The sequence below is a fragment of the Symphalangus syndactylus genome, chromosome 12 (assembly GCF_028878055.3).
Source record: "Symphalangus syndactylus isolate Jambi chromosome 12, NHGRI_mSymSyn1-v2.1_pri, whole genome shotgun sequence".
Taxonomy (NCBI): domain Eukaryota; kingdom Metazoa; phylum Chordata; class Mammalia; order Primates; family Hylobatidae; genus Symphalangus; species Symphalangus syndactylus.
The window spans coordinates 42,785,851-42,806,319 of record NC_072441.2 but is presented as its reverse complement, the minus strand read 5'-3'; the positions used below and the strand labels follow the sequence as shown (position 1 = coordinate 42,806,319).

General features: G+C 41.1%; 2 protein-coding genes and 1 long non-coding RNA gene across 8 annotated transcripts in view; 2 read left to right on the top strand and 1 right to left on the bottom strand.

The window, feature by feature from the left end:
* Nucleotides 1-294: 294 nt before the first annotated feature.
* Nucleotides 295-5,175, bottom strand: LOC134734075 (uncharacterized). The gene is made up of 2 exons (XR_010117470.1): nt 5,059-5,175; nt 295-2,531 (listed from the first exon to the last, which is right to left on the bottom strand). It is a non-coding gene; the product is annotated as an uncharacterized lncRNA (long non-coding RNA).
* A 139-nt stretch (nt 5,176-5,314) lies between these two features.
* On the top strand, nt 5,315-18,749 carry RBMXL1 (RBMX like 1). Of its 4 annotated transcripts, none has more exons than XR_010117467.1 (3): nt 5,315-5,567; nt 14,136-15,710; nt 17,954-18,749. XR_010117467.1 is itself a non-coding variant. In XM_063625367.1 (2 exons), exon 2 carries the CDS (start codon nt 14,380-14,382, stop codon nt 15,550-15,552), a length of 1,173 nt encoding a protein of 390 aa, XP_063481437.1. In that variant the 5' UTR covers nt 5,378-5,567; nt 14,136-14,379; the 3' UTR covers nt 15,553-18,749. The 4 variants fall into 4 exon arrangements, 2 of the variants coding, with proteins under 2 accessions (XP_063481437.1, XP_063481436.1); XR_010117466.1 differs by lacking the exon at nt 5,315-5,567 and adding an exon at nt 9,855-9,959; XM_063625367.1 differs by having other exon boundaries at nt 5,378-5,567; nt 14,136-18,749.
* Nucleotides 5,315-20,469, top strand: part of KYAT3 (kynurenine aminotransferase 3) — a 69,627-nt gene continuing 54,472 nt past the window's right edge. Inside the window, exons 1-3 of one of the 3 annotated variants that reach the window (XM_063625362.1) lie at nt 5,315-5,567; nt 7,951-7,991; nt 9,860-9,959. In XM_063625362.1, the coding sequence (XP_063481432.1) occupies nt 9,861-9,959 (99 nt within the window). In that variant the 5' untranslated portion in view covers nt 5,315-5,567; nt 7,951-7,991; nt 9,860. The remainder of the gene's footprint in view (nt 5,568-7,950; nt 7,992-9,859; nt 9,960-20,469) is intronic. The other 2 variants (XM_063625361.1, XM_063625363.1) reach the window with 2 other exon arrangements.

The window sequence follows — 20,469 nt, the reverse complement described above, 5'->3', positions numbered from 1 at the left end:
GGTAGTTGTACTAATTTACATTCCTACCAACAGTGTACGAGGCTTGCCTTTTCTCCACATTCTTGCCAGCATTTGTTATTGCCTGTCTTTTGAATGTAAGCCATTTTAACTGGGGTGAGATGATATCTCATTGTAGTTTTTATGTGGAATTTGCATATTTTGAACCAACCTTGCATCCCAGAAATAAAGCCTATTGGTTATAGTGGATTAGCTTTTTGGTGTTGCTGGATTTGATTTGTTAGTATTTTGCTGAGGACTTTTGTGCCTGTAGTCATCAGGGATGTTGGCCTGAAGTTTTCTCTTTTTTTTTTTTTTTTTTTTTTTTGAGACAGAGTCTTGCTCTGTCGCCCAGGCTGGAGTGCAGTGGCTGGATCTGCGCTCACTGCAAGCTCTGCCTCCCGGGTTCAGGCCATTCTCCTACCTCAGCCTCCGAGTAGCTGGGACTACAGGCGCCCGCCACCATGCCCGACTAATTTTTTTGTATTTTTAGTAGACACGGGGTTTCACCGTGTTAGCCAGGATGGTCTCAATCTCCTGACCTCGTGATCCGCCCGCCTCGGCCTCCCAGATTGCTGGGATTACAGGCTTGAGCCACTGCGCCCAGCTGAAGTTTTCTTTTTTGCTGTGTCTCTGCCAGGTTTCGATATCAGACTGATGCTGACCTCAGGGGTTAGTAAGAAGTCCCTCCTCCTTGATTTTTCTGGAATAATTTCAGTAGGATTATTGACAGCTCTTCTTTATACATCTGGTAGAATTCAGTTGTGAATCCATCTGGTCCACAGGTTTTTCTTGTTGGTAGGTTTTTTATTACTGATTCAACTTGGAGCCCATTATTGGTATATTCAGGATTTCGATTTCTTCCTGGTTCATTCTTGAGAGGTTATATGTTTCTAGGAATTTACCCATTTCTTCCAGGTTTTCTAGTTTGTGTGCATAGAGGAGTTCGTAATAGTGTCTGGGTATTTTTTTTTTTTTCTGTAAGGTCATTGGTAATGTCATATTTGTCATTTCTGATTGTGTTTATTTGGATCTTCTTTTTCCTTATTAATCTAACTAATAGTCTTTAAATCTTATTTATTCTTCCAAAGAAACAACTTTTGGTTTCATTGATCTTTTGTATGGATTTTGCATCTCGATTTCATTCAGTCAGCTCAATTTTGGTCATTTCTTTTCTTTTCCTAGTTTTGGAGTTGATTTGCTCTTGTTTTTCTAGTTCCTGTAGGTGTGATGTTAGGTTGTTCATTTGAGATCTTTCTAACTTCTTGATGTAGGCGTTTAGCACTATAAACTTTCTTCTTACCACTGCTTTAACTGTGTGCCAGAGATTCTGATATGTTGTATCTTTGTTTTCATTAGTTTAAAAGACTTTTTTGATTTCTGCCTTAATTTCATTGTTTACCCAAACGTCACCCAGGAGCAGACTGTTTAATTTCCATGTAATTTATAGTTTTGAGAGATCTTCTGGGTATTGATTTCTATTTTTATTGTGCTGTAGCACTAGAGTGTGGCTGGTATTATTCCAGTTCTTTCCAATTTGTTGAGAATTGCGTTATGGTTGAGCATGTGGTAGACCTTAGAGGATGTGACGTGCAGATGAGAGTAATGTATATCCTGCTGCCAAACTGATTTGTAAAGTCAAAATTTATTTTCCCTTTTTTAAAATTGTTCAAAGACTATAAAGACTATCTGACTGATTCAAATCACAAATTCTAACAGTTAAGTTGCTATCAATCCAGCCAAACGTGTATGTGGATAGACAACAGATAAATAAGACACATATTTACCCTGATCAGCCTTTCCATGGCTTAAGTGTACAATTTCTATTATGATTTTTGAAATAGTTGAACTAATGTTTGTATAGCTATTATTATCTGGCTAGGAAACATTAGTGTGATATTCTAATACACACACATAAATATTGCATTTAAAATACTTACATGAGACTGAAAACTGAACATAATTCTCTAGAGCAGGATTATAAGGTGGAAAAGTCTTTAGGAACTTACAAACCCACACTTAGTTGTCTTGTTTCCTAGAGCAGGTCTTTCTTAGTACTACTGTAGGGTTATAAGATAAAGGAAAATGTAGTCCTGCCTCCTTGACTCTTAGTACCTAGAAGTCACAGATACCTCTTCAGCAGCATTTTCAGATAACGAGGCATTGCTACTATCTTCCAACTTGTTTTCCTCCCTCACTCCTCTATTGTCACCTAGAAGACCCATGTAAAAGGAAAGCGGAATGCCTTTGGGAATCAACTAAAATAGTAGTCAGTAAACAATTACAGGCAAACTGTGGCTACACTTCAGGAAACAAATGTAAAAGAGTTAAACAAAATTGAAGTTGATTTATTTATCTGCAAATATAGATAGTTGGTCCAGAGCTGGAGTGGTGGCTCCATGGTATCAGGGCTCAGGATCCTTCTCTCTCATTCTATTGCACTACATCATCTGGAACTTGTAGATTCCATATGGTGGTCCAAGAGAGTTGCAGGCATCTTAGACCTGTACCCTGCACCCAAACTGGCAGGTAAACTGCAAACCAAGGGAAGAAGAAGGGCTTACCACTCTTTTAAGACATTTCATGGCAGCTGCACGTACAGCTCCCATTTATATGCCATTGGCCACAATTTGGTCATACAGCCAACCTAGCCATAAGAGAGGGTGGAAATGCATTCTTTATAAAATGCACCCATGTACTTTGCTGAAACTTGGGGACTCTATTACTATAGATTTAAAAAGGGATTGTGACCTAAAAAAAGTTTTTTTAAAAAAATAGAAGAGAGTATCAAATAGTGGGGGATAAATAGCAGCCCCATCCTAAAGTTTCTCTTTCCCTTTTTCGTAACGACCAATGTTATAGTACTTACTAAGGACTGAGTACTCTCCTAAGTATTGTTGGTTTTGTTTTGGTTGATTGATTCATTAAATCATTTAATCCTTACAATAACACTTTGAGTAAGGTTCTATTATTCACTTTTTACAATTGAGGAGATTGAAGCACAGAGAAATGAAATAACTTGCCCAAGGTAACACAGCTAGAAAATCGCAGAGGTGGAATTTGAACCAGGCAATTTGGCTTATCCGTTATGCTATACCACCTTCTCTCTGCTATATTTCAAAATATTTTTAGTTCTTTAGATGAGGCAAGGAAAAAGGCCTAATCTACATAAATTTTTACTCAGAAAACAAGGGTATAAGGGTAATTTTTTTATTCAGAAAACAAGGGTATAAGGTAATATAAGGGTAATATTAGGGTATAAGGGTAATTTTTGTATTCAGAAAACAAGATAAAAGGGTAAAGGGCAATATACCTATTAGCTAGTAATTTTTCTTTTTTTTTTTTTTGAGACGGAGCCTCATTCTGTCACCCAGGCTGAAGTACAGTGGCACAATCTCGGCTCACTGCAACCTCTGCCTCCCGGGTTCAAGTGATTCTCCTGCCTCAGCCTCCTGAGTAGCTAGGATTACAGGTGCGCACCACCACCCCTGGCTAATTTTTTTGTATTTTTACAGACAGGGTTTCACCATGTTGGTCAGGCTGGTCTCAAACTCCTGACCTGATGATCCATCCACCCACCTCGGCCTCCCAAAGTGCTGGGATTACAGGCGTGAGCCACCCCACCCGGCCTATTAGCTAGTAATTTCAAGAACTCATTTACACGGCCTTTTTGTACATTCGGGGCCTTTTCAACTCCTAATTCCCTTTCCAGAATCATTTTTGCAAGGCTGCTTCCTTACCATTCAATTCTGAGTTCTAATGTCACCTCCTCAAAAATGCCTTCCTGACCAACCTATTTAAATTTGCAGCTATCTCCATCCATCACTGCTTCTTTCATAGCACTTATCACCCTCTAAAGTCATTTTTTATACTTACTTGTCTATTGCTTGTCTCTCTCTACCAGAATGTAAAGTTTAAGACCCATGTTTTCTCTACCTCATTCTTCCCGGTTGCCTCAGCATTATATGAGAAAAAGAAAAATAGCCCTTGGTGTCACGAACGGAACTGACACTTTAGTGTTGTTAGGAATTGACTGCGGTGTTCCCCTGTTAAAATATAACAATCTCACAAAACACTAACATCATACCAGGTCATTCTGTGATCACAATGAAGAGAGACAACAAACAAGATCACACTATTTTTGCCTAACCAGATATTTAAAAAGGTCACTGTGCAAACTACAAAAATATCAAACTATCCTCCTCCCCCAGCTAATATGATTGTTGCTTCTTTGCCGATTACAGCTTTAGCCTTCACTTTTCCTCCCTCCTAAAGGTAAGATGTAGTATGATCCCCAATCGCGGCGGACCCCACAGCCAATGCGCGCTGAGTCACACTCCACAGCCAATCCCAGGCCACATCCAGGCTCGCCCCTACCTGGACACAATAATTTCTCCATGCACCTAACCGTCTTCTGAAACTAACTCCCTGTACCTAGTTGAAGAGCATATTCCTTTAATCAATGTATACTTTTGTTCCCTCCGTTACAACTGAATAACAATGCTAACGCCTCTCCCACTCCCTGTAGCCTCTCATCCTCTTAAAATAGAAGAGGAAAAATATCCAAACATAAAATTCAATTTTTAACAAAAACTCCCCTTTCGCTGACACTGCCCTCCCCAAAGAAGTCACCAGTGGTTTCCTTCCTTGTTTTCCTAGAGAATTTTCTTTTTCGCTTTTTAGTGTCATTTTTCTTCCTCCTTCAGTCTCACATGTCCCTTTCATTCTTAGTTTGCTGATCAAACTCATATCCAGGAAAGTGAAGTTCCTTTCCGCTTTTTAACCCCACACCCCCATCTCAAATGACAAATGCATCTAGGAACCCCTTTTCACACTCTCTCCAGCCCTGCCCTCTCTCAGGCACCTTCCAAAGTTACTCTAACCCGATCCCTCCCCTTGTACAAGCCCAGCGGCCCCACAGCTTGCCCGTCCTTGCAAACCAGTCCTCGTCCTATAACCTGCCCCAACCCGATCAGTCGCATACATCCGATTCGATCCCTGGGCCCAAATTCCATACCTATATCCAAGTCCCCGCCCCACTAACTCCAGCCCCGCACCTACGCCTGCCTGAACCAGCATGTGAGCCCGGCCGACTCCACAGCCAATGAGTTCCCTGAGTCCACACCCATGGCCAATCTCCGGCCACGTCCAGGCCCTCCTCCATCTTGTCCCCTTCCTCACTCAAGCCCAACCCGTGGCCCCCACCCCTTCCCTCCTCCATTTCCATCCAGTCCGCGATCGCGGCGGACCCCACCGTCATCGCGCGCCGTGAGTCACACTCCACAGCCAATCCCTGGCCACATCCGGGCCCGCCCCCGCCCCGCCCCCTTGTTCCCACAAGCCCGGAACTCCCCAAATCCCGCCCCTCCCCTCCCAAAAAAACAACCCTCATCCAGTCTCTTCCAGCCTAGAGATCCTGGCCTACCCCTCCGCCAAAGCGCGCACTGAGTGCAAACCCCAGAGTCAATCCCTGTCCCAGCTCCGCCCCCCGCGTCGGAATCCCGCCCAGCCGAGGCCTCAAGCCCAGTCGGGACTCGAGCCTGTGGAGGCGAGGTTGCCGCACTAGATAGGTGAGTGGCACTAGATAGGTGAGTGGGGCGGGCGGGCGGCGCGGCGCGGCGCGGCGCTTTCGTGCGGACTAACTAGGGCCGTCACGGCGTGCGGGGCGAGGGGATGGAAGCCGGGCTGCTCTTGCCGGAGTCGCCTCCGGGGCCGCCTGCGGGGGCGGCTGCAGGGAGTCGGCCCTAGATTAACAGTTTGAGGGGAGGGCGCCGAGGTGACTGGCCTCCAGGGGGGGATCCCCTAGACCCGGGTCACCGTGTTGGCGCTTTTACTCTTGATTTCGCTGTTTGGGCTTTTAGAAGGCAGTCTGAGAAGAGTGACTTTGGGACTCTTAATTTAAAAATACAAAAGAGGCTCACGCCTGTAATCCCAGCACTTTGGGAGGCCGAGGCGGGCGGATCACGAGGTCAGGAGATCGAGACCATCCTGGCTAACACGGTGAAACCCCGTCTTTACTAAAAATACAAAAAATTAGCCGGGCGTGGTGGCGGGTGCCTGTAGTCCCAGCTACTCGGGAGGCTGAGGCAGGAAAATGGCGTGAACCCGGGAGGCGGAGCTTGCAGTGAGCCGAGATCGGGCCACTGCACTCCAGCCTGGGCGACAGAGCAAGACTCCGTTTCAAAAAAAAAAAAAAATCCAAAAGAATACCAAGGCTGTTACGTTGCCTTATAAATGAAGCTTAGCAGAATCCAACATTTGTAGTTAAAAGAGAAAAGTAGTCTGTTGCTTTTGGAGTCGAGTGGCGCAGAAATCCTTCCTTCGCTTCCCCCGCGCGTGGCTCCTTGGCGGCCACCTGAAGGGCACTGGGGCTGCAGGTCAGCCCTTAGCAAGTCTGACTTTGGGAGCCAAAACCGAATTCCTGCTATCACCCAGCAGCCGCACTGCTTTCCTTCTGGAGAAGTTTATAGTTACGTGAATCCCATTTTCATAGAACAGTTTTTCAGCAATTTCAGGCTCATGTCTCCTTAAATCATATGCTGCCCAACTTTGGCTAATTCTTTCCGCTCTTGTTCTAAAGACGTGGCTTTGAAGCGCATGCTTCCACTGTACTCCCCCGTCCAGGACTTTGTTCACCGTCTAGATGCCCCCTGTTGTATCAGTGAACCTTATAAACATTCTAGAAGCAAACTAACAAGGTAGAGTGTGAAAGGAAAATCATCTTTCCAATGGTCGGACTCTTGTAACAGTGTGAGCGGCGCATTATTAGCTGTAGCCCTTTTTGCCTCATGTTAATCTTGCTTGAACTTGCAGTTAACCCAGATGTTCCGGACTTTGTCAAATTAAATCTCTTCCTACTTCTCCTCCCCATGTGTGAAGTATAAATTGATCATTTGGATTTAAGTCTAGAGCTTTAAGCGTCTTAAGATTTATTTTGATGGCCTTGTCTGCCTTTTAGCTTTATATTCGGCCCCCCAAAATTTACCAGCTTTCTCAGCTTCAGGCCACCCCCAAATCTGCCAAGCATACCTTCTGAATCTTCATTTTAAACAGTCTAACCTGTTGATAATAAATCGACAGTTTCATTTCTATAGATCATGCGTTTTGGAATATGGACTTTATGCATAATATGCTGTAATTAGATCACGTAGATCATCCTGATTCATAAGTTGCCAGGTTTTCTTCACAGAAATTGTTTTTGGGGAGAAACTAGAAAAATACAATGAAAATATTGTTTAGAATTAAAAGCCATATACCTTTTTATTTTCTCCAACTTTTCGATGACATCTAAATTTAATGTATTTATCTCATTTGTGAATATATATATATGCAATGTTGATTGCATTAGAAAATGCTGCTCAAAATACTTAATAAAATGCAGATGTAAACTAGCTTGATTCAAAGATTCTGAGTCTGCATTTGTCAGCCTGCTTAGATTTCTTCGGAGCCATTTTTTCACCTATGCTCCCACAGTTCCTTACACAATGAGATTACCTAGTGAGAGGGTCATAAGTGAGATGGAAAGAGAGCCTAGGTCTAGGTCTTGGAATTCCATCATTCAGTGGCGGATTGTGGGAGAGGTAGGAGATGAATGAGAGATTGTCTAAGATGTCAAAAGCCAAGGGGCCATGGTGTTTCTCAGGGGAAAAAGGGCTTGCCTGCCAGTATCTAAAGCTGCAGAGAACTCTAGGAAAGTGAGAATTGCAAAATGTCCACTGGATTTAACAATATGAAGGTCGAAGCTGACTTTAGCAAGAGTTGCCATTATGGAGTAATGGGTGAAAAGTCAGATTGCACTGGGTCGAGGAGCGTAGATTGAGAAAAAGGAGAGAGCTAGTAAAATGAGCAACAGGGAGATGGCACAGTCAAGAGTTTTATTTTTTGTGTTTTTTGTTTGTTATGTTTTGTGTGTTTGTTTGTTTGTTTTTTGTTTTTTATGTTTCTTTTAACCAGGAGAGACAAACAAGGAAAGTTGAATATGCAGGAGAAAAGAGGTAATAATCAGTGAAGCAAGGTCTCCGTAGAGGGAATGAGATCTAAGTCGTGGAGGAGAGACAATCCTTTTAAAGGAGGGTAATTTCCTTTATTATAATGGGAAGGAAAAAACAAGTATTTTTTAGATTTGGGAAAGTAGAGAGCGCAGTCTGCTTGGACTGAGGAGGAAGGTAGAGGGATTTAGTTTAAAGGAGTGTGGGAAAAATTTAAATAATCATTTTGGACTATGGGAGACAAGTGTTGCCTACAAAATATAGTAGAAATGCTGCAGTGTTGGGGGTCAATTTAAGATTGATGACCACAAATCTTTGGTGAAACCAATATCCCGTGGGACTTTCTCCAGCAGTCCACAGCCAGGAAGTACATTGCATGATGGAGGTAATTTGTGCTGTAGAAGACAGATAGGAGAAAGGGATTTGGGATTTAGGCTTTGAGATTTCCAGATGAAAACAAGTAGATTTAGATTTAGGGGCAACTCCCTAAGGAGGAAGGTGGGCATTGAGGCCTGGTACCTAGAGAGTATGGCTCACCCAGTCTGGGGTGAAATCTCCCAGAAGCCGCACTCCAAGCTTACTTGCTTTTATTATTAGCACATTACCTCCATCATGCAATGTACTTCCTGGCAACTGACCCAGCTCTTCCTTTCTCTTCTACTTTCCAAAGTTTCAACTGTGTCTTTTGGGACAGCTGCGCCGTAATCAGCAAATTCCATTGTATCTTTATGTCGTTAGAGGGTTTCCTCTACCTGCTTGCTTTAACTCAAACCTTATTAATTTATTCATCTATTGTGAAAAATGGAGAAACTGAGGCCCAGCAAGAATCCATAACTTGACTACAGATAGAAACTTTTTTTTAAGATTGAATTCTGCTTTAATCTGTTAATGTGGTGAATCACATTAATAGGTTTCTTATATAAACCCAACCCCCCTTGGTCATGATGTATTATCCTTCTTGTATACTACTGGGTTTGATTTGTTAGCATTTTATGTAGAAGTTCTATTTAGTTTCCATAGATTAGGTCTCTTTTTCTCTAAGGTTTGATAACTATTAGACGAAATGCCATCCACTGATACAGCAGCCTTATACTGTAGACTTCAGAGAACAACATTCTCAGAGTAATCTCAGAAATATCTATTTGCCTGAATGTTTTTAGAAAGCTGGGTTTTCTTTCCACTTCTAAGTGGCAGTATTATAATAGAGTTTCATTGCCTTGATCTTCCTCCATTTACCCATGATGGATATCAATTTTATACTTACAGGTAGAGAAGCAATTCAGAATGCATGCCTATCATGCCACTGGAATCTACTAAAATGGCTTGCGGGAATTGTTGGAGGAAGTACCTTCAGAATAACCTAAGATTCACTCATATATTCTTTATATTTATCAAGGACCCACTATCATCCATCTTTTCAAACGACTTTTTAAATAACTGTTTCTAACAACTTTAATTTACTGTTACAAATTATGCTTTTACTAGTGACTGTCATCCAGAGGATTCTGAAATTTGAGTAGTTCCTAGATTGAAATGCTCTGGATTTTATACCTGCTAGACATGGAACTTTCACTTACTGAAATTTAATGCTCTTGACTAAATTAAAGCCTTATTTTTTGAATTAAGAATATTCTTAAAGCTCTCTAGTTTAAAATGATGTGAATATAAATTTGTATAAGGAAGAATACATTTATTAGAATGCTTCCAGTGATGAAAGATTATATGATAGAAAGAAAACTTGAAAGAAAGCAAGCGCACTTATCAAAAATGTTTACTTGGATTTTACGTAAGCTTATCAGCTAGCTGTAAGTGTCTGATAGTGATGTACCCATCATATATTTATTCCTCTTCTCAATTTTTCTTTTATTTAATAGCATGTTTTTGGCCCAGAGGAGCCTCTGCTCTCTTAGCGGTAGAGCAAAATTCCTGAAGACAATTTCTTCTTCCAAAATCCTCGGATCCTCTACTTCTGCTGTAGGTATTGCTTACTTACAGATAAATTATTGTACATATTCTGCACTGTCCAAAAAGTATGTAATTTTTCAGATGCTTTTTTACAAATATTTTATTGAAATGAACATTTCTATTTCATATGCTGAAGGTGTCTATTGTCATTGACTAGAATTGACATTCACTGAGCAACTGCTTGCCTGTCTGTGGATCAGGCAATGTGCTGGTCATTATGTATTCATTACCTCATTTTGTCTTCACAAAACCCTTCAAGTTATGAATATAGGTCCAGTGGCATGGGAAAAAAGTAGGAGAGGATATTTCAGGAGGACTGCTTAGGGATGGAAAAAGGTTTAAAAACCATAACCACCAAATACAATGTATACATCTGCTTTAGGAAGTTGATTCAGTCAACCAAAATGCAGAAAGACATTTTTTAAAAACAGTCAGAGAGATATGAATGTGGACTGGGTATTAGATGATAACAAGAAATTATTGTTGGTGAGGTGTGGTAATGAAATTGCAGTTATATAAGTGGCAATATTTTTTAGATATGTGCCAAGTATGTAGAGATGTAATAACCTAAGGTCTAAGATTTGCTTTAAAGTTACTCAGCAATTAAATTTTAAAAAAAGAGGCAAAATCTTGAGAATTACTGAATCTGGGTAGTGTGCATATGAGTGTTTTATGTTAGGTTAAAGTATATGAAATTGCTATTTTTGTATGAAAATTCCATTTTTGGCATATGAAGTACCATTTTTGTCATAAATGGTTGAATATTGGCAATTTTGTATTCAACCTAATTCTAATCTCTCAACTGGTTTAAAATTTTCTCAATGGTTTAAAATTTTCATAAAAACCATCATCAGTGTCTTCTATATGTAAATCCTATGAATTCTACCTCATAACTGTCTTGAATTCTCTCCTCTTTATGCCACCGTGACCATCTTTTTCAGGCCCTCTCCCAACATAGAAGTCGGTTGAAGCCAGGGAAGTGGTTGTGCTTCCCCAAGGTGATCATATGAAACCATGGCACTAAAAGGGCATTTGTGTGCACAATCCTCATATGTGGAACTTTTATTAGACTACGTATGCCAGGGCCCACCATTATGCGTTCTAATTCTACATATCTGGAATGTATTTTGAGAAATCTTTCCAGCTGATTCTGATGTATGTCCCAGGCAAGAACCACTGACAATGCATTATTCAAACTTGTGGACTATTTGGGATAGCACTAACCCCTCTCCATACCTAGCAGTGGAATGGTTGGGTTGTGTGGTAGCTTTATGTTTAATTAAGTAACTGCCAAAGTGTTTGTATTATTTTAACTACATTGGAAAAGCGTCTACAGTTCATCAGAGGCTTTGCATTTAAAATAGTCACACAGGGATAAAGATAAATATTCTTCCTATTGCTAGGCAAATGAAAAACACTGGCCAGTGTTACAAAAGCAATAGTGATAAGTTTAAATCAAGAAAGACTTGTCAGAACCAGCCAGCTAAGTTACTGTGAACCTACTTAGAATATTCGTTTCATCCACATCATCCTTAATGTCATGAAAACCTGCCGGGAAGGTTACCTCCAAGTGAGGGAATAGAACGAAGGATAGGCTGTATTTTCCTGTATTACTTGCTTTTTTACAAAAACATTTTACGTATTCTCTAATTTTAAAGAATGTTTTGAATGCTAAAGGAAAAATGTAGGCAGGGTGCAGTGACTCACACCTGCAATCCCAGCACTTTGGGAGGCTGAGGCCAGTGGATCGCTTGAGACCAGGAGTTCAAGACCAGCCTGGGCAACATGGCAAAACCCCATCTCTATTAAAATATAAAACATTAGCTGGACACACGCCTGTAGTCCTGGATGGTCTCGATCTCCTGACCTCATGATCCGCCCTCCTCGGCCTCCCAAAGTGCTGGGATTACAGGCGTGAGCCACTGCGCCTGGCCCTAAAATAGTCTATTTTTTTTTTTTAAGAGATTCTAAAATTTAAATGTCCACCAGAGAAGCGCAAAAGCAACACTGGACAAAACCTTTTCCTTAGGTCTGTCCTTCCTTAAAGAAATCAACTCTCTCTGTCTCTCTCTCTTTTTTTTTTTCATACAGTCTCACTCTTGCTGCCCAGGCTGGAGTGCAATGGCGCAATCTCGGCTCACTGTAGCCTCCGCCTCTCGGGTTCAAGCGATTCTCCTGTCTCAGCCTCCTGAGTAGCTGGGACTATAGGTGCCCGCCACCACTCCCAGCCAATATTTGTATTTTTTGTAGAGACGGAGTTTTGCCATGTTGGCCAGGCTGGTCTCAAACTACTGGGCTCAAGTGATCCACCCTCCTCAGCCTCCCAAAGTGCTGAGATTACAGGCACGAGTCACTGCGTCCAGCCCAACCCTCTCTTTTGATGTAAAAGTATCACCTTTTGTACATTTAGTCCATACCCAACATCTCTTTGCCTCCTTTAGTGCAAACTTACTCATCCTTACTTGTATCTAAGAGAATCTTTCCTACTTTCTGAGTGGGCACTAGTTTTGGAGTATATGTATTGTATGCCATGAACTATATTTTTCTGCTTATGGCTTTGCCTCATTTAATTGCCATAGCACTTACATGGGGCAGATATTCATTTTCCTGCTTAGCAAATAAGGAAACTGAATTTCAGAGATGTCAGGTAACCTGCCTACTTCACACACTAGGAGTTTTGATGTTTAATTTTGAACTAAGATCTATCTGGCTTGAAAGCTCTTTGCATTAAACAACCTTGAACAATATACTTAGAACGTAGCCGTATTTTTGGCACAGAACATGGCATGTGTGTGAGGGACTGAGCACAGACTTGCCCAGATTCAAACTTACCAATCTTCCTGTTTCATGTGCCCAGCAGAAACAACCTGTTTCTCAGCCTCAAACCCAAACTTCCAGTTGTCCTGATTGGTTCAGCCTGACTGTCTAACTCTGATTTAATTATAGCTGTGATTGGGGGAGCTGAGATTATACAGTGTAGGCAGGCAGAAGGGCCCCGGGCCTATTGATATGGGTGAGGACAATACTCACGCACTCCCTTCACTTACTTACTCTTCCAAGGTCTTGGCTTGAACCCAATTTTTTTTGAGAGAATAAACCAGGCTTTTTGTTCTCCACTTGGCCTGACTCCATTTCTGGCATTCCAGCCATGTATTTACCTGTTATCAGCTCTCAGGTTTAGAGAAAGCCTTGTTTCCAATAAGCTTGTTTCTCTAAAGTAATTGTTAAAATATAATTTTCAGAAAAAGGTGAAATTATGACTCATACAAATATAAAAACGAACATGTGCTAAAGATTTTTATTTTACTTGTGATATGAGGTAACCAGACAGAAGTTAGAACCAGTACATATGGAAAGTCAAAAAGCACAAATTCATATGTAGTAAAGGAATTGGATTGCAAATGAAGGCAAAACTGTTTTTTCTACAGAGTGGAGGGAAGATAATCAAAACGCTAGAACCAGAATTTGCATGCCTGTCACTTAGCTTCAATTTGCAAAAGCCCAGAATAACTCAAAGGCAAATTCTAGCCCTGCAAATATCAGCCCTAAAGCTATGCTGTGGCCAGTGCATAGTTTTCTATTGAAGTACGATTTTTTCCCCAAATACATTATCTCTCAGAGGGAGTTCAAATTGCTTCCCTTTCACTCAGCAGATCTGTTCAGTCAACAGATGTTAAATAGCTATAGCGTATCAGGCACAAATAATTCTTTATAAAATAAAGTAACAAAATATATGTTGTTTCAAAGTTCCAGTTAAGGCCAGCCGTGGTAGCTCACCCTTATAATCCCAACAATGGGAGGCCAAGGCAGGCGGATCACTTGGGCTAGGAGTTCCATACCAGCATGGCCAACATGGTGAAACCCCGCTCTACTAAAAATACAAAAATTAGCCAGGTATGGTGGCGTATGCCTGTAATCCAAGCTACTCAGGTGGCTGAGGAACAAGAATGGCTTGAGCCTGGGAGGCAGAGGTTGCAGTGAGCCAAGATTGCGCTGCTGCACTCCAGCCTGGGCAACAGTGTGAGACTCTGTCTACAAAAAAAAAAAAAAAAAAGCTACAAGAAAAGGGCTCCTGTTAATTATACACACTTTTGAGCTTAATATAATTGCATTTTTTATGTATCTTTAAGCATCTTTCCCTGCTTTACATTCCACTTCTTACTTTCATTTCTTCCACCATTACAGGAACATTCTGTTGTTTTCCTCTGCCATCTAGTGGCAAAAGAAAGTAATTTTCCTGGTTTTTTGAATGGATAGCCATACCTTAAAAAGCATCCAGATTGCGCAGTAGTGCTAGCGGCTTTGCGGTTCAGTCCTCCTAACCGACAGCCGCCACTGGTGCTGAGCTGCTAGGAAGCCCCTGTCGGCGAGCTTGTTGGAGCTTGAACCCATTGTTATTGTCACACCTCCGACTCACCGGCAAAAAAAAATGGTTGAAGCAGATCGCCCAGGAAAGCTGTTCATTGGTGGGCTTAATACGGAAACAAATGAGAAAGCTCTTGAAACAGTATTTGGCAAATATGGACGAATAGTGGAAGTACTCTTGATAAAAGACCGTGAAACCAACAAATCAAGAGGATTTGCTTTTGTCACCTTTGAAAGCCCAGCAGACGCTAAGGATGCAGCCAGAGACATGAATGGAAAGTCGTTAGATGGAAAAGCCATCAAGGTGGAACAAGCCACCAAACCATCATTTGAAAGAGGTAGACATGGACCGCCCCCACCTCCAAGAAGTAGAGGTCCTCCAAGAGGTTTTGGAGCTGGAAGAGGAGGAAGTGGAGGAACCAGGGGACCTCCTTCACGAGGAGGACACATGGATGACGGTGGATATTCCATGAATTTTAACATGAGTTCTTCCAGGGGACCACTCCCAGTAAAAAGAGGACCACCACCAAGAAGTGGGGGTCCTTCTCCTAAGAGATCTGCACCTTCAGGACTAGTTCGCAGCAGCAGTGGAATGGGAGGAAGAGCTCCTCTATCACGTGGAAGAGATAGTTACGGAGGTCCACCTCGAAGGGAACCGCTCCCCTCTCGTAGAGATGTTTATTTGTCTCCAAGAGATGATGGGTATTCTAAAGACAGCTATTCAAGCAGAGATTACCCAAGTTCTCGTGATACAAGAGATTATGCACCACCACCACGAGATTATACTTACCGTGACTATGGTCATTCCAGTTCACGTGATGACTATCCATCAAGAGGCTATGGCGATAGAGATGGATACGGTCGTGATCGTGACTATTCAGATCATCCAAGTGGAGGTTCCTACAGAGATTCATATGAGAGTTATGGTAACTCACGTAGTGCTCCACCTACACGAGGGCCCCCGCCATCTTATGGTGGAAGTAGTCGCTATGATGATTATAGCAGCTCACGTGATGGATATGGTGGAAGTCGAGACAGTTACTCAAGCAGCCGAAGTGATCTCTACTCAAGTGGTTGTGATAGGGTTGGCAGACAAGAAAGAGGGCTTCCCCCTTCTGTAGAAAGGGGGTACCCTTCTTCACGTGATTCCTACAGCAGTTCAAGCCGCGGGGCACCAAGAGGTGCTGGCCCTGGAGGAAGCCGATCTGATAGAGGAGGAGGCAGAAGCAGATACTAGAAACAAACAAAATCCCAGTTCAGAGAAACAAAAAAAAAAGAGTGGAAACTATTCTATCGTAACTACCCAAGGACTACTGAAAGGAAAAATTGTGTTACCTGTTTTAAATTCCCTGTTAAGTTCACCTCCGTAATTTTTATGTTCTTATGAGGAAAAAGGTAAAACATGTTTAATTTTATTTGACTTTATGACATTGCTTTTCAACAAGCAAATGTTAAATGTGTTAAGCCTTGTAGTACTAGTGTTGTAACTTTCCAAGTAAAGGTGTCCCTAAAGACCACTTCCTATCTGGTTTTTCCCGGTAAATGAGGCAAGCAATTCTAAGATTTTCCACAAAACATCTAGCCATCTAAAATGGAGAGATGAATCATTCTGCCTATACAAACAAGCTAGCTATTAGAGGGTGGTTGGGGTATGCTACTCATAAGATTTCAGGGTCTTTTCCAACTGAAATCTCACTGTTCTCAGTATGCAAAACCTGAAATCAGATGCCTATGTAAGGAAAGTGCTATTCACCCAGTAAACCCAAAAAAAGCAAATGGATAATGCTGGCCATTTTGCCTTTCTGACATTTCCTTGGGAATCTGCAAGAACCTCCCCTTTCCCCTCCCACAAAAAGACCATTTAAGTGTGTGCTAAACAACAGAATACTAAATAAAAAGTTTGGCCAAAACCAACCATGAAGCTGCAAAGGTGCTTGCTCTTACTCTTTTCAAATTTTTGCAACTCTGTAGTGTCTCACTTTTAAAGGAACAGCTTGATTGCAAAGGAGAAAAATAGATAAGCAATGAATTTATCTCCAACTTCCTAAAGGCTTATGACTTCTAAAAAGTGAATCTATCAGCATTCCACATCAGATTTAAAGCAGAAAATGCCTGTGAAACAGCAAAGATGGTTGAAGATTGTGCTCGTTATGGTTGTGGAGTGCTGATTGATTCACAGTAGATAAAGCTGGCAGTAAGAGAAGTCAAATGCTAAGAGTTGTTGAAGCAGAAGGCGGCTGATTGTCGGGAAGTCAGTGCAGTTGCATAAGCAGTGCTGTCAGAATTGGTTTGGTGCAGGCAATAGATTTTGCCTTCAAGGGTTCCTGTGGATCTCAGGAAGGCATCAGTGTTGATTAACACTCATAACTAGGGAGTGAGTGGTAGTTACCGAAAACAAGTAATTGACCAAATGGAAAAGGGGAAGTAATTAAGGAAATTGGTAAGTGGAGGTAGTCAGGAAGTTCTTGTGGTCCTTTACACAGATTTTACAGCTTTGGGCTTCATTTTGTTTAGCTAAAGTCATGGGGACAACTTTTCAATTTAGAACTTAAGATGAATTATAAAAATGATGGATATAAGTGGTAGCTCTATCTAGTGAAGTGTCTGTCAGTAAGTGAAACATTTTTTTGTGGTGGCTTATCCAGAAACAGTTTAGTTGTAGAATAAAACTTATGAGTGACATCTGGAAAGTAACAACCATGCTAAGATGGCAAACACACTGGAAACAATTGGGCCACTTGGCTTTCTTTTGCTATACTGTTTTATAAGCCTACTTTACCTCCCAGTCTTGGAAACACGTTTTAGTTTATTGCTTTGGAGACTAGAGCCAATAGTATAATGTTCTCAAAGGAAACAGACTTGAGTTGTTGGATTAGAGGAACTAACTCAACTTCTAATATATTTTTGTTGTAATTATGGCACTGTCATATTTTAACATTTGCAACTAGGGATAGTAAGTACAACATTTTTAACTCTCATTTGACAGACTACTACTAATCACAGACCACAAGGGTAATGACCAAATTTATGTAGTTGTTGCACTTCCATAGTTGTGTTAGCCCAGTCCTTCCATATTCTTATGATTACTTGGGTTAAAGCTTCTGTGAGGACCTTTTGGCTCTTGAGATATCCTAAATATTTAAAATATTTAGATAGCCTAAATATAGGATATAGAGATTATACCAAATATGAATGAATATTGTTCAAAGCAAGGAGTATGTTAAAATGACCAGACACCTATTTGATAAATAGTTTACTGACCTAGCAGACGTGTGGAAAAAGAATCAGATCTTGATTCTTCCGGGTTTATACTGGTTGTAAAACAGAATGATATAGAAAATGTTTTCCTTGTTTAAGTGGTAGTTGAACATAGAACTTGGGTATTATAGATCACTTTTCACTTTTTGGAATGTTTTGTATTGAAACTTAATACAACTTTGACATGGCAAAAAAAAAAAAAAAATCCAAAATCTGTGAGATAATTTTGTTAAAGTTGGCTTGCTTGGGCAGGTGCTTGGTCCAGAGGGAGAAAAGAGGACATGATTTCCTAATACTCTGGCAGCTTTTTAAATTCAGCTTTATCAAGTTACAGTAAACTGTATCTGTTTAGAATTACAACTCAATGGTTATTTTGACAGATGTATATGCCATGAAGCCACTGTCGCCATCAACATGCAGAACACTTCCATCGCCCCCAAAAGATTCCTCAAGTTCCTTTGCAGTCCATCCCTCACGCTGCTGATTTGTCTTTGTCACCATATATTAGTTTGCATCGTGGTGGTGTTTAGTATTTTATATAAATGGGATTGTGTAGCATGTACTTTTTTGTTTATGGTTTCTTTCACACACATAATGACTTTGAAATTCACCAGGTTGCGGTGTATCAGTAGCTTATTCCTTTTATTGCTGAGTAGTGTCCCATTATGTGAATATGCCATTATTTGTTTTTCTACTTGCCTGTTGATGGACCTTGGGATTGTTTCCAGTTTGGGGCTACCGTGAATAAAACTGTTCGGAACATCTGTGTACAAGCCACTGTATAAACATAGGTTTTCCTTTCTCTTGGGTAAATACCTACCAGTAAAATAGTTGGGTTGCATGGCAGATTTATGTTTAATAAAGTAACTGCCAAACTGTTTGTTTTCCAAAGGGGCTATACCCTTTTGTATTCCCACCAGGGTTGTATAGAGTTCCAGCTGCCAACACTAAGTTTTCAGCCATTCTGATGGGAATCTAGTGGTATCTCATTGTGGTTTTATTTTCATTTCCCGGGGTGACTAATGCTGGCAAGCATCTTTTAAGGTACTTTTTGGCCAGTTGTATATCTTCTGTGAAGTGGCTGTCAAATCTTTTGCCCAGTTTTAATTGGATTGTTTGTCTTATTGAGTTGTAAAAGTTGTTTATATATACTGTATTAAAGTCCTTTGTAAGACACATGTTCGTAAATACTTTTCTTTCATTCTATGGCTCAGAATCTGGCAACTTTTTAAGAGATACTTGAGCCCACTGAATGATATATAGATTTGATAGTTTTTTTAAGTCAAGCCTTAATAATAATTAACGTTTTTTGAGTGTTCATCTCTCAGTCCCTCTATGGTCATGAAGGTGGGGGATGTGACTCTGTTTAGTCTCAAGTAAAGAAATGCAAACTGAGATAGTGGGTACAAATGGAGATGAAGCAAAGCCCTGTGATGTTCAAGTTCCTGGTTTCTGTTACCATTCAGTCTGGCTGCACCCTGCCTTTCCCATGGTAACATGAGCTTTCTAATGAATTCTCCCTTTTCACCTAAACTGTTTCAGATTGAGGCTCTCTCACGCAACTAAGAGATCTGATTACTATAGCTTCGGAGCTTCTAAGGCATCTTATGCACTTGTCTCTTCCCCACTGTTCAACCTGAAGCATGTACTCTGCCCTTTAGCAAAAATCACAGCTCCGCCAGGTGTGGTGGCTCATGCCTGCAATCCCAGCACTTTGAGAGGCCAAGGCAGGAGGATTGTGCGAAGCCAGGAATTTGAGTCCAGCATGGGCAAAGCAAGACCCTCTCTACAAACGAATGTTTGAAAAAAAAAAAAAAATTAAGGCCGGGCATGGAGGCTCACACCAGTAATCCCAGCACTTTGAGAGGCCAAGTCAGGAGGATCACTTGAACCCAGGAGTTTGAGACCAGCCTGGGCAACATGGCAGTATTCTATCCCTACCAAAAAAAAAAAAAAAATTAAGAACAAAATTAGCCAGGTGTGGTGTCACATACCTGTAGTCCCAGCTACTCAGGAGGCTGAGGTGGGAGGATGACTTGAACTTGGGCAGTTGAAGGTGCAGTGAGCCATGATTGCACCACTGCACTCCAGCCTGAGCAACGGAGCAAGACTCTGTCTCAAAAAAATTAAAATTAAAATTAACCAGGCATATTGGCACACATATGTCATCCCATCTACTTGGGTGGCTGAGGTAGAGATCACCTTAGCCAGGAGGTTGAGGCTGCAGTGAGCCATGATGGTGGCACTGCCACAGCCTGGGTGACAGAGCAAGACCCTGTCTCAAAAAGAAAAGACACCACAACTCCACCCGGAGAAGTAATAAAATCTCATGGAAGCATGAGCAGCCAACACAATTATATAGCAGGAAAGAAAAAGCAAAAAAAGCTAGGAAAGAACATAACAAAGTTTCTCTTTAAGATAGATCTGTGTTTAAACAAAGACACTTAGGAAGTGGTACAAGTGGTAAGGAATGAATTAATACTAAATGTCATCAGTGTGATGGTTGGAACATCAAAATATACATAACATACATGTGTATATTATATACATGTATACATATATGTATATATTATATACATACATACCTACATACAATAGAGTTATGCTTCACTTAAAAACTGGGATACATTCTGTGATCATAGAGTGCACTTACACAAACCTACATGGTATATAGCCTGCTATACACCTAGGCTATGTGGCATAGACTATTGCTCCTAGGCTACAAATCTATACAGCATGTTACTGTACTGAATACTACAGGCAACTGTCAACTGTAACATAATGGTATTTGCATATCTAAACAGAAAAGGTACAGTAAAAATGCAGTGAGATAAGAAAATGGTACACCTGTGTAGAGCACCTTCCATGAATAGAGCTTGCAGGATTGCTCTGGGTG

What these genes read in the sequence shown, in the direction of transcription:
- RBMXL1 (XM_063625367.1), top strand. Translation starts at nt 14,380, where the DNA reads ATGGTTGAAGCAGATCGCCCAGGAAAGCTGTTCATTGGTGGGCTTAAT.